Genomic DNA, 14,301 nt, shown 5'->3' with positions numbered 1-14,301 from the left:
TTGGGTTACAAAGGTGTGTATACCTATCAAAATGTATTCAACTGTACATTTATGACTTGTAAATTTCATTATATGTAAATTCTATTTCAAAAGAAAACAAATACATATTGAACTCTAATCAAGTGTCTGCTGAAGTGTTTAGGAGTAAAACTAAACTGGTGTTTGTAATTTTAAATGTACTGGAAAAAGTAGATGAATTTATAAAAAATGGTTAGATATACAAATACATAATGAAGTAGTGTTCATTACAGAATCTATGTGGTACCTGTAAATTCACTTTTAAAAGTCAGTTTTTTGGTATGTTTGAAAATTTTCATAATAGAAGTTGGAGGTTGGGTGGGGCAAGGATAAGGATAGCCCTTTATTTTTGTTTGAAAATTTAGCTCTGCTGGAAGATATATACCTCAAGGATAGTTAGGATACAAACAGCTATCTGTATTATGGTTATTCATTTGCTTTTAAGTTATTTTTATTACCTTTTAAAAGAGAAAGACAAATTAGAAAAATGGTTTTCTCCATCATGTCACTGTTACTATGACCGATTTTCATTATAAAATAAAATTAAAGTCATATATCATATTCTCATTATAATCTCCTTAAAAATCACTTTGGGCTATGCTGAATATGTGTGATAAACAGAGAACACAATAGGCAAAGAACCCAACAGCCAGACATGAATAAAAGAAGAAACTCAAATGGCCACTTAACATATAAAATGCCTGGTCATTAATAAGGAAATGTGGAAAAACAAATAGTACTTCCCAATCAGTCTGGCAAAGCCTGAAAGAATGGTAAGATCTAATACTGCTGAGGAGCATATGAGAAAATAAACATAGATCATGCCTGCTGGGTGCTGATACCCTTTATAGAAAGCATTTTGGCAGAAACATATCGAAAGTCTTTAAAAGGTACACAACTTTTGACCATGTAATTTTATTTCTAAGGACTTGATCTAAGGAAATAACATAAAATACACAAAATGTGCTAAATTATTAATCATAATATATAATATCAAAACATTAAAAATTTAATTATACTATATAAATATAGTGGGTCACTTCACATCTATTAAAAAATAAGAGACTTGGCTATAGTCCTTTTGATTCTTTTAATTGTGTCTTTCATTTTGGTTTTCCTCTGGAATTCCAGTATCTCTTAATGAGAGTACAGAAACCAGATAATATCATAACAAAGTCAAGATGCAAGTTATAGAACAATACATACAGTATAAATGCATCAAAAAATAGCTATATATGCATAGAAGTCTGGCAAGTTATCAATATATGTTAAAATACTAAAAGAAGATACCTTGACTGATTAAGATGAGGGGATATATTTCTTCTGCAAATGAGTTAAACACTGCTAAGTCAGATGATTTAAGTTAGAATCATAATGTAATTATGAAATCATAAGTTAATTACATTAAGAATGTAATTAAATATTTACTCAGAGACAGCATATAACATCTATTAATTCTCTGATAAGACTACAAAATCAGAATGAAAAACAAAAAAGAAGCTTAAGAAATAAGAAAAAAAGAGAGAGATTCTAAGATGTTATTTTTCATGCTTAGAAAAACTAAAAACACCACCAAACAAAAAATTAACAGGATATGTGACATGTCCAAAAATTATACCAACACTTAGTTTTCACAAGCTTTAGTTTAACTGTACAGAACTGCTTTATCAGTACTTACTAGCCTAGTGCTGATAAATAACTATACTTCATATTAAATGCCTCTTAAATGCAAAATAAAGGAGAAAAATAATAAAGGAAGTCCTCATAAGTGTTAAGAACTATAAAAAGACAGTGCTACCTTTAAAGGAGGAAATTATTCCAGGTGCTATGCCACTAACTACTGATCCTGGGGTTTGGAAATAGTATTTTAAAAGCTATCTCCAAGGAAATCCTAAAAGAAAAATGCAATCTTTATGAAACAAAATACACAACATTATTATAGCCCTATCATTCATACTATATCCAAGTATATATGAACCTACCTAACACAAAACTGAACTGACCTAACACGAAAGAGCTATCAGTTCAGTTCAGTGCAGTCGCTCAGTCGTGTCTAACTCTTTGCAACCCCAAGGACTGTAGCACGTCAGGCTCCCCTGACCATTGCCAACTCCCAGAGCTTGCTCAAACTCAAGCCTATTTAGATGGTGACGCCATCCAACCATCTCATCCTCTGTCGTCCCCTTCTCCTGCCTTCAATCTTTCCCAGCATCAGGGTCTTTTCAAATGAGTCACTTCTTCGCATCAGATGGTCAAAGTATTACAGCTTTAGCTTCAGCATCAGTCCTTCCAATGAATATTCAGGACCAATTTCCTTTAGGATGGATTGGTTGGATCTCCTTGCAGTCGAAGGGACTCTCAAGAGTCTCCTCCAACACCACAGTTCAAAAGCATCAATTCTTCAGCGCTCAGATCTCTTTATAGTGGAAAGACCATAGCTTTGACTAGATGGACCTTCCCGGCAAAGTGACTGATGTCTCTGCTTTTTAATATGCTGTCTAGGTTGATCATAGCTTTTCTTCCAAGGAGCAAGCGTCTTTTAATTTCATGGCTGCAGCCACCATCTGCAGTGACTTAGATCCCAAGAAAATAAAGTCAGCCACTGTGTCCACTGCTTCCCCATCTGTATGAAGTGATGTGACTGGATGCCATGATCCTAGTTTTCTGAATGTTGAGTTTTAAGCCAATTTTTTCACTCTCCTCTTTTACTTTCATCAAGAAGCTCTTTAGTTCTTCTTCACGTTCTGCCATAATAGTGGTGTCCTCTGCATATCTGAGGTTATTGATGTTTCTCCCGGCAATCTTGATTCCAGCCTGTGGTTCCTCCAGACCAACATTTCTCATGATGTACTCTGCATAGAAGTTAAATAAGCAGGGTGACAATATACAGCCTTGATGTACTCCTTCTCCTATTTGGAACCAGTCTGTTGTTCCATGTCCAGTTCCAACTGTTGCTTCCTGACCTGCATACAGGTTTCTCTAGAGGCAGGTCAGGTGATCTGGTATTCCCATCTCTTTCAGAATTTTCCAGTTTACTGTGGTCCACACAGTCAAAGGCTTTGGCATAGTCAAGAAAGCAGAAATAGATGTTTTTCTGGAACTCTCTTGCTTTTTCTATGATCCAGCAGATGTTGGCAATTTGATCTCTGCTTCCTCCGCCTTTTCTAAAACCGGCTTGAACATCTGCAAGTTCACGGTTCACGTATGCCAGCACACCAGGACTTACATAGCTCCCAGGACTGGTGTATTCAGTGCCCCTGACCCTGCGGCAGGCCTCTGTTGACCCATACCTCAGCCGGAGACTCCTGGACACTCGCAGGCAAGTCTGGCTCAGTCTCTTGTGGGGTCACTACAGTAAAGAGTCTGCCTGTAATGCACAAGTCCAGGGTTCAATCCTTGGGTCAGGAAGATCCCTTGGAGAAGGGAATAGCTACCCACTCCATTATTCTTGCCTGGAGAATTCCATTAGCAGAGGAGTCTGGAGGTCTACAGTCCATGGGGTCACAAAGAGTTGGACATGACTGAACAACTGCAACTAACACTGTCGCTTTTTCACAAGCTAAATATACCAACATCCCTTTCCCCAAGCTAACGTGTTTCATGTGGACAGGTAATATTTATACATATACACACACACACACACATATATATATTTACACACCTTATTATGAGTCCACAGGCATAAACTGAATAAGTAAAGCAGAAAGTATAGCTTTTCCCTATAAAAAATTTCAATTAACACATGTAAAAGAAATAAAATAGAAGACTACCATTAATAAACACTGAGTAATAATTGTTGCCAACAAGAGCCACCAAAAGATGCTAGTATTAGTGGACACAATTTTGAGGAAAAAGAGGGTATCTGCATAGTGTCAGAGTCCTAAGTTATTAATAAGGAGGGGAAAATAGCTGTATGGTGGAAGAACCCACCAGAAACTACCTAAGTAGGAGATCATGTTTAACAGTAGTTAAGACAAACCAACATCATACAACCCTGGATATAATGTGTAGAAAAAGACACAACCTAACTTTCATGAAAGTTTTGCCAAAAATGAACAGCCTCAATCTAATCGTAAGATGCAAAGAGCAGACTCAGTGGAAAAGACTCTAATGCTGACAAAGATGGATGGCAGAAAGAGAAGGGGACATTAGAGGATGAGATGGTTGAATGGCATCACCAACTCAATGGACATGAGTTTGAGCAAGCTCCAGGAGATGATGAAGGACAGGGAAGCCTGGAACACTGCAGTCCATGGGGCTGCAGAGTCAGACATGACTGAGCAACTTAACAACAACACATCATAAGATAACATCATTCAAACTTCCAAACAGAAAGGCATTCTACTAGTATTCTTCAAATTAATCAAGGAAACTTAGGAGATGTAACAAATGTAAGATCCTCAAACTAGATCTTGGAACAGAAAAAAGTTATCAGTGAAAAATTGGTGAAATGAGACCAATGTCTGTTTGCTTAGTTTAAAATGCTATACCAGTGCCAATCTCTTAGTCTGTAAATGTACTATGACTGTAACATGTTAATAGTAAGAGCAGCTGGGTAAAGGGTAAATGAGTTCTATTTTTATAACTTTTCAGTACTCATTTAAAATGATTTTATAATAAAAAGTTTTTTTAAAAAAAGGTTATTCTTATCTATTTAATGAAAGTCACTGAATAAACAAGTTTTTTAAAATTTCGTTATTTTCGGCTACACTGGGTCTTCACTGCTGCAGACTTTCTCTAGCTTTGCGGGTCGGGGGTTGGGGGTGGGGCTCTCCAGCTGTGGTGCTTGGGCTTCACATCATGGTGGCTTCTCTTATTGCAAAGCACGTCTATCTACAAAGGTGGGCTCAGCAACTGGAGCTCACGCGCTTAGCTGCCCAGTGGCATATGGAATCCTTCCAAACCAGCGATCTAACCAGTGTCTCCTGCACTGGCAGATAAATTCTTAACCACTGGACCACCAGGGAAGTGTCTGAATGAACAAAAAATTTTTGTAAAATGTCTGGGGCTTGCTGACATCTAAAACCATATAATAGGCCAAATCACTTAACTTACTGAAATGCATCTGGGTAAAGGGAATGATAACCGTACCTATTGTGTAGTTCTTCCCTGAGGATCAGAAATAAGTTTCTTTTTGATCTAGGGAGAAAATAGTAAAGCACAGTGGTTAAGAGAACATGTGGTCTTTATCATCATATAGACCTGGATTCCAGTACTAGTTTGTGTCCTTGAGCAAGTTATATAATCCCTGCGAATCTCAGTTTCTTCCTCTGTACAAAATGGAGGTAAAGCTGAACTTAGCTTATTGAGATCCTGGGTAGGGAGCTAGGAAAAAAGCAAATAATCAATGTCAAGCATCCAACTCAGCTCAAGTGCAGGGTAAGAGTTCAGTAAAGATTTAAGGTATGAATGTTAAAGAGGCTAGTCATTACTACCACATGTAATAAACCTAGTGAGCATAACTATGCATTACAAAGCATACTAATTCACATTCATAACAACTGCAAAATTATTAAGAAAGAAGCTATGTTTCAAATATTCTCTTTACAAAATATGTTCTATATATACATAAAAGATTTTCATCCAAGGTATAGAAAAATACAGGTGTTTTTTTAAAAAACAAAAACAAAACACAAAACTGTTTTCAACCAGGAAAATTCAGCTGCTTAAAATCATTCAATTTTGGATAGTAAGAGCCACTACTGCTATTTAAAACAAGCAAAAGGCCTATGGCATTAAGAGATACAAACTACTATACATAAAACAGATAAGCAACAAGAATATATTCCATAGAACAGGAATTATAGCCATTATCTTGTAACAACTCAATCAACAATAACCTGTAAAAATACTAAATCACAACACTGTACACCTAAACCTAATATAATAATGTAAATCAACTATACTGCAATTAAAAAAAAAAAGCCAAAAAATAAACAAGCAAAGGCCTGGGGAAAACAAGATGGACACACAGATTGAAAATCTCTAAATAACGAACATAAATTTGATGGTAGAGAAACAGCTTTCATAAGTGCTAATTATTTTTTAAAAATTATTTCGATGTAAATTAAATTTCTACTTATAATAATATTTCAACATCTACTATTAACACAGTTTTATCAGGTATGGTCTCTTTTTAATTCAGTGATTTTCCTGTCTAGAACAATTTTGATCCTAAAATTTAGAATATATTAGGCAACCACTGAATTAACACTGTTGCACTATATTAAGATTGTAACATAATGCAACACAACATAATTTTGAAGCTATAACCCATCCAGAGTGAATATTTGGATCCTGAATTTAACAACAATGCTAATATAATCAAAAAGACTTCCAACTATCATCACCTGAATGTGTACTCTCTGAATCATTCTGCAATTTCAGATGAGAAATTCTCAAGTCAGTTATTAAAAATGGGTCTATATATTTCTAGTATAACTGGGAATATTCTAAAGCCAGTGCTACATCCCTAACCTACTTTTCATACAACAACTCAAAACCCTTCACAGGTGTTAACAAATAAAACTGCACACTTACCAACACCTTGGGGCCGACTTAACCTTACAGGGTTACTTTCAAATTTTTGGACATGAGGTGGGTATTCTTTCCTAAAAAGGAAATTCATATAGTTTTACTCTAAAAGAAAAAAAAATATTTAAAAAAATGAAAAAGTAGAGGGAAAACTTACAATATGTTTATCAAAAGCAAATCATAGCTTGTTACATAAAAAGCGGTACTATAAAATAACACTATATTACACAAACATACTGAACCTTAATGGACTGCAAGATCCCTAAGGGCAGTGATTTTATTTTATTTAAACTGTTAATCTATGCCAGCCAATAGTGGGCAGTCTTTCAAATAAACATTTAATAAATGAATCCAAATATTTATCCTTTCAAAGTAGTCTCTTTGGGAAGATACATATATCTCTCCAATGCACAAAATTTTAGAATTTTTCTTTTGGAACTACTTTCATAATCCATTTATAAAAACTTTAAAAAAAGAAAGGCTTGTAATATTTCATTGTCACATGCAGTTCTGAAATAAAACAAATTACTCAGCTTAGAATAAATATCTGCCCTATTTTGCTGTAAATGTTTCTAGCTGTTTAAAAATCAAGGAATAAAGGGAATAAAGACTGAATAAGATCTTATTCTTCAGGGTAATTACAAAAGCAGTAAAAAAAAAAGTTATATACAAAACTAGAAATCATGAAACAAGTATTCATACTGTGCAGTCACAAGTATGAATACTTGTGACCATATAATGGGGTTATAATTATATTAATACTTTTAAAATTATATTACATTGTCAGACTTCATACACAACCAATTTTCAGAATTCTGAACAGGAATCCTTAGTAAATAAGGATCCTAAAATGTGAGAGAAGTCCAAATATACACCAGTTTGGGAGAAAAGCAAAAAACCTATAGCTAAATTATGGGATAAAACCATTAAAGAAGGAGATTTGCAACAGATGAGGGAACTACAAATAGCTACTTCCCCATCCAAATGAAAGGCTCCAAAAATATTTTCATATTATTTAATGGGGGAATTAAAAGAGGTTATTCTGTTCTTTATAAATCCATTCACACAAGTGATCAAACCTATCACAAAGCAATACAATTAAGCAAAAATTAAACAAAAATCCTCACAGAGTTTTCCTTATAAGGATTTCATATTTTTATATTGCAAAAGTCAGAGCACCTGAGTTGAAAGCGAACTAAGAAAATGACAAGCAGAACATAATAAGAGCAGTGACAGTAGTGTGCTTCTGACAACAGCTAGCAAACAGTGCGCACAATGTGCCAGGCGCTGTTCTAAGTGCTTCGCGTCTCTTAATTACTTTGGCCTTCACGATAACCTTCTAAAGCATATACTACCGTTAGCACCTTACAGATGAGGAAACTGAGGCACAATGAGGTTAATTAACTTGGCCATGGTCACAGAACTACTAAATAGCAACACCAGAATCTGAATCCTGGCAAACTGCATCAGTTTTGGTCAGTAATGGTATTTTCATTATTATCATTGAGCAGTATGTGGTCCAACTGGGTCACTTCCACATTGTCAAAATTTTGTGAGGATATGAATTGTGAAGATGAGAATTTGCCTCAAGAGACAGCAGTACCAGTGCTATGAAAAATAAGGTTTTCAGCTCCTAACTACATTAAGCTTTAAATAAAGTATGTTTTTATATTCTACACATGTTCACACTAAAAATGATATAAGATAATCTTATCCATATACACTCAATTTTCAATCTCTGTTATAACTCTACACTGGAAAAATAAAAATATCAACTATAAAATACAACCGAGGCAATAAATTTGAAGCAAAATATGATACAACGATAGTAAATTCCAAAACCCCTATGTATTAAAACAGTGGACAATAGAAACAGTAGATATTCTTAAATACTAAGGATTATCAACAAGCAAAATGATTTGACAGAGTGGCCACAAAATCTGGAAATCCAGATAATTTGGATTTTTGTCAATTTAAATCTGCTTTACTTATTCTGGGGTATGCTATAAACACAAGTTCATTCAGTAATAACTGGCTTAAATCATCTAAGACAACATTTCAGAGATATACAGAGATTACTAATTCACTCAGCTCTCTGCTATTTGACAGAGTGCACTGAACCATGCACTGCTGATGAGGAACAAACACCACAATGAATATATGTGTCATAGAATGTCCATGACCATCATGTATTGGCATGTTAAAAATTATGTACATGTGCCAACATTTCCAAACCTTATGGCCACTCTGTATCTGATATTTACTATATTTTGCCCTATACATAGCAAATTTTGTTTTAAAAAAATGTATTATAATAAGCAAATTACTGAAGTAAAAGCATACCTTAATTTTAATATAAGAATACAAGAATTTCAGAATAAAAGTATTTGTTTAATAAGAGAATTCAAAGAATTTTATAGATATAATCTTGTGTTAACTTTTGTTAGGTAATCAAAAATAAACTTTTATGTTAACTTCTTAGTATGAAAGTTCCAACACTCTACAGACATTAAAAATTTCAAACTTCCAACTAGTATGATGCTTAAGGCTAGGATTTAATTTCCTAGTGGATTTTCTTTCCTACCTTAAACCAAGCAGAAGCAGAGAAGTGTCCCTACCGACTGGGAGCATTTTTTCCTTTTTCTTTTGCTTCTGAGAGTATGTGTTTTGTATATAAGTTTTAGAGAACCTCATTTCATGGATCATGGATCCAATATTTTACAAAGTGCATAAAACTAGATACCTTTTTCCCCCTTCTGTGCAAAACTGTTTAAATAACATCAGAATGTTTTGTTTATTAAAAGTTTGACAGGCTTCAGCTTTGGAAGTCTTTTTTTAAAAAAAATAAAATTTAGAACAAATTTAGATTTACTGAACAGTTGAAAAGATAGTTCAGAATTCTCTTATATCCCTTACCCAGTTTTTCCTAATGTTAACACCTTCATTACCCTCCTATCTATATCAAAAAACACAAAAACCAACATTTGCACATGGCTATTAACTAAATGCCAGACTTTGTCTGAATTTCACCAGCTCTTCCACTTTCCACTACTATCCTCTTTGTTCTAGAGCACAACCTAGGATTCACTGTTTTTTAGCGACCCTGTCTCCCTAGGTGTGCGCGTGTGCGTGCATGTGTGTGTGTGGCTCAGTCACGTCTGACTCTTTGCAACCCCATGTACTGTAGTCTGCCAGAATCTTCTCTCCATGGAAGTCTCCAGGCACAGATACTAGCCCGCCAGGCTCCTCTGTCCATAGAATTCTCCAGGCAAAGACAATGGAGTGGGTTGCCATTTCCTCCTCCAGGTGATCTTTCCAGCGCAGGGACTGAACCTGGGTCTTCCGTACAACAGGCAGATTCTTTACCATCTCAGCCACTACGGACGGAGGCAGCTTCTTTTTGTTTCTTGGACTTAAATTCTTTTTCATGACCCTGGCACTTCGGAAGAGACTGGTTAGTTATTACACAGAATACCCCTCAACGTGTGTCTGGTGTTTCACTCATGACTAGACCAAGCTTGTAGGTTTGGTGGATGTCTCATCATCGTATCAGAGGTTACAGGATATCAATGATTTATAACACCAGTAAGATTAACCGTGATCATCTGGCTAAGGTAATATCTGCCAGGTTTCTCTACTCCAAAATTACTTATTTTCCTTTCCAATGTTCTATTTGGAAGCAAATTCAGTTAGTCCAGCCCACAAGAGAGGCTTCTTCCCTGGTGTCTCAATGGTAAAGAATCCACAATGCAGGAGATGCAGGTTTGATTCCTGGGTCAGACCCCTGAAGAAGGAAATAGCAACCCACTCCAGTATTCTTACCTGGAAAATGTGGTTGACAGAGAAGTCTGGTGGGCTACAGTCCATGGAGTCACAAAAGACTTGGACACAACTTAGCAACAATGCTTCAACTCTATTTCTTCCTGAAGAGGGGAGTATCTACATATATTATTTATTTGGAATTCTTCTATAGCAAACAGTTGTCAATTTCCCCCAAATCATTTTATGCAGCTTACAAAAATTTTAGGTTAGTTCAGTAAGTAAACCACTTATTCAATCATTTATACTAGTACCACCAATGGATATTTATTTTATACTTTAGGTTATAATCCAATTGTTTTGGTTCTGGCCCTTGGGAGCTCTTTCCGTTGGTTCTTGTTTTCCTTTCCTGTGATGTCACCTTTTTAATTCTGATAAAATATACATAAAACTTACAGAAATATGGAATGCTTCACCAATCTGCATGTTATCCTTGTACAAGGGCCATGAAAATCTCTGTACTGTTCCAATTTTAGTGTATGTGCTGTTGAAGTAAGCACCCTTTGGTTTTTTGAATTGGGATTCTGATACTACAAGATACTCTAAGACTATTTTGTTTTCCCTAACCCATCCCTAGAATCAGCCATTTCTCCAGGTTCCTTTTATTAGAATATTAAAAACCAGGATCTGAGCGCTGGTTTAGTTTTAGTTGGTTTTAATAACTCACTTTATAACTGTCCCACTGCTGTAACTGATTGCAAAAGATGTAAACTTCTAGAACAAAAATTAAATGTGTCTATTTTTCCATTAAAATCCATTATTCCAAACTTATGTTTAAACTTCAAATTTTTGAAGATTTATTAAAATTTCCCAAAGTTGTACTCTAACCAAAAACTTTTTTGCATTTTAAATATTTTAGGGGAGCTTTATTCATTTCTCAGAGTATGTCCATTATGAAATGCACTCCTTTATCCTATTTAGTGCTTCTAATCCTTAACCTGGTCTCATTTATTGCTAAGATTCTACTCATGCTTTCCTTTTGTTTGCATCTTTAACTTATTTTTAATTGGAGGATAATTGTTTTCTAATAGTCTGTTGGTTTCTGCCATATTGTTTGTATCTCTTTTGACTCTTAAGAGTCAAGAGACCCTTTATTTACGAACCATTATTTTAGAAGTAGCTGATTCTTATAAATAGTATGATATAGCTGAGTTTAAACAACAGATTTGTCTTTTAATAAATATACTCAACCCTGACCACAATTATTATTGCAGCTGATAAACTTTTTTTAATGTTTATTGATGTTTTCCTTTCCTCTTACGAGTTAGTTGGTTTTTTTTGTTTGTTTCATTCTTTCCTCTTTTTTCCTATTTTTACTGACTTACACAATTACTTTTCTTTCTTTTCAAATTTATTTATTTGGCTGCAGTGTGTCTTAGCTGAGGCATGTGGGATCTAGTTCCCTGACCAGGGATCGAACCCAGGCTCCCTGCACTGGGATTGCGGAGTTTTGGTCACTGGCCCACCAGGGAAGTCCCCACAATTACTTTTCACTCTTTTTTTCCTCCTCTGGTTAATTTAACAAATACAATAGTTACCTTCCCTGTCTCAAGCCTTATTTCAATTGCATACTATGTTCATTAACATGGTATCAAGATTCCAACTATTTCCTCAAGCAAGATATTCTACACACCCCAAAGTCATAAAGATCTTTAAAATCCTTTCACTTCCCCATCCTATCCCATTCAATCCCTCTCCCCAGAAAAGCCATAAAATTCCTTTTACTTATGTCTTTCTACCTCTCTAATTCCTAGACTTTGCTGAGCTATTAATAGTTTTGAACAGCCAAAGATTATTACTAATATTCTATTTGGTAAGTGAAACAAGCTCAGCCTCAATTAAATACCATATAAGTCATACATAAAAGAGTATTTTTTAAAAAATCTCAAATATTTATCAGGCAGTAACACTTCTCTACCTAAAATGCACTGAAAGTTTTCAATGAGTGCACCAATGTAAAACTCAAACTCTTGAGATTATCTTACAAAGCCTTTTATGATCTAGGGATTCTAGCTGACCTTACTAAACCAACCCTCGTAACATTTTCCCCTTTGCTCCCCAAGTTCCAGGCACAGTGGTCCTTCTTTCTTTCTCTGAACATACCATACTCATCCAGCGTTAATATCTTAGCACCACCTCTTTTCTATCTGAAGAAGCCATCTCTATGATCACTGTATCTGAGTCTACATTCAGCCCTTGGTTAAATGTTAGCTTTATAGCTGAGTTTCTCTGAACATCTAAAGAAACCATATTGTCACACTATATCACATCATCCAATTGTACTTTTAAACACAGAACTTATTAGGTGCTTTACTTATTCATTATCAGTTTTTGCCCATCAAAATGTAAACTACGGGAGAACAGAGGTCTTGCCTGTTTTGCTCATCACTGTATTCTTATGCTTAGAACATAGCAGGCACTTGATAAATAGTTGGAAGGAAAAAATGTATATAACTAAAAGGCAGTATGTAATTGGAAGTGTATTTATCAGGTCAAACAATTATCTAAATATTGCAGTACAAGGATGACAATGTCAAAACTCAACCACTGGCTACCATGCAGCCACCATAAAGGAATTCAAAATATTAGCCTATGTGAAAATAATATAATTCAGGCATGGTAAACTAAACATTTATTGATGTTCAGCACACCTGGATTCTCTAGTCTGTTTACTGTCCTACTTCCTTTTTAGACCTTTTCTAATGTTTCCATATTCAACCACTGTTTTCCTCACAGTATGCTTTATTATGTGGCAAGGCATGTCATTTTTCTCTTCCCTCATTTACTCTTTTTACAAAATTAAGACTGTTGCTCTTCGCCAATATCTACTCTTCGAAACAAACCAGTCAACTGGTCAAATTTCCTAAAGTAACAAAGTCAACAGGATTTCTGACTAAAACTCCATTAAATTTATCTTAAGGAGCAACTCTATCAAATAACCAACCAGGAACCAAATATATGCCTAAAATCAGGTTCTTTAGGTATATTTATAAGGGAGCTATACATCATTAATTTCATTATTGAATATTTTAGTTTCTACTATGAATGAAATTTTGATCTTTTCAATATATACTTCAACTGATGAGTGAATTAAAAAAACTTAATTAGTATTAGTCTTACAATCTAGCATCTTGCTATACTCTTATTCCTCAGATATCAAGATAGTATTTTATAAGGCTAATATAAACTGGTGCCACTAGTCTGCAAAACAATTTGGAAGTACCTATCAAGAGCATTAAAAATAGTTGTAAACAATCCTTCCCAGAGATTTATCTCAAGAGACATACTTAGAAATTTATATACAAAGTTGTTCATTAATGTATCATATATAACAGTGAAAAACAACCAGACATGGGCCAATGGGTAAATAAATTATGTATATCTGTAGGACAAGCTATTATGTGATCATTAAAAATCATTTTTGCTACTGCTACTGCTGCTATGTCACTTCAGTCGTGTCCAACTCTGTGTGACCCCATAGACGGCAGCCCACTAGGCTTCTCTGTCCCTGAGATTCTCCAGACAAGAATACTGGAGTGGGTTGCCATTTCCTTCTTCAATGCGTGAAAAGTGAAAGTGAAGTCGCTCAGTCGTGTCGCGACCCCATGGACTGCAGCCTATCAGGCTCCTCCGTCCATGGGATTTAAAAATCATTTTTAGAAGCCAAAATTCAGAATATGCAGCTGTATTTTTACTATGACTCCCTGTTAGATATATTTAAAGGACACAGGAAAAAATATTGTAAAAGAAATGTATAAAGATGCTAATGATGTATTTTCTATTTTAAGAACTTAAAAATTATAAAATATTTCATTATAACAGTTGTCTTTTCAAACAAACCCCATATTTAAGTAAACATGTCTAGTGTTTCACATATATTCTTTTACTACATTCTTTTCACCTTTGTACCTGTTATTTCAAAATTCTATA

At 34.8% G+C, this 14,301-nt stretch overlaps 1 protein-coding gene and 1 non-coding gene across 2 annotated transcripts in view; both read right to left on the bottom strand.

Moving 5' to 3' along the window:
• Nucleotides 1-14,301, bottom strand: part of LOC138444708 (uncharacterized) — a 292,168-nt gene that overhangs the window by 217,935 nt on the left and 59,932 nt on the right. Inside the window, exon 7 of the mRNA XM_069598026.1 lies at nucleotides 6,559-6,629. Coding sequence (XP_069454127.1) covers nucleotides 6,559-6,629 — 71 coding nt within the window. The remainder of the gene's footprint in view (nucleotides 1-6,558; nucleotides 6,630-14,301) is intronic.
• Nucleotides 10,768-10,871, bottom strand: LOC138445475 (U6 spliceosomal RNA). Its single transcript, XR_011258907.1, has one exon. It is a non-coding gene; the product is annotated as a U6 spliceosomal RNA (small nuclear RNA).

The sequence above is a fragment of the Ovis canadensis genome, chromosome 8 (assembly GCF_042477335.2).
Source record: "Ovis canadensis isolate MfBH-ARS-UI-01 breed Bighorn chromosome 8, ARS-UI_OviCan_v2, whole genome shotgun sequence".
In the NCBI taxonomy this organism is placed as follows: Eukaryota; Metazoa; Chordata; class Mammalia; order Artiodactyla; family Bovidae; genus Ovis; species Ovis canadensis.
Note: the sequence above shows the minus strand (reverse complement) of the source record. Positions and strands in the feature narration are given on the sequence as shown.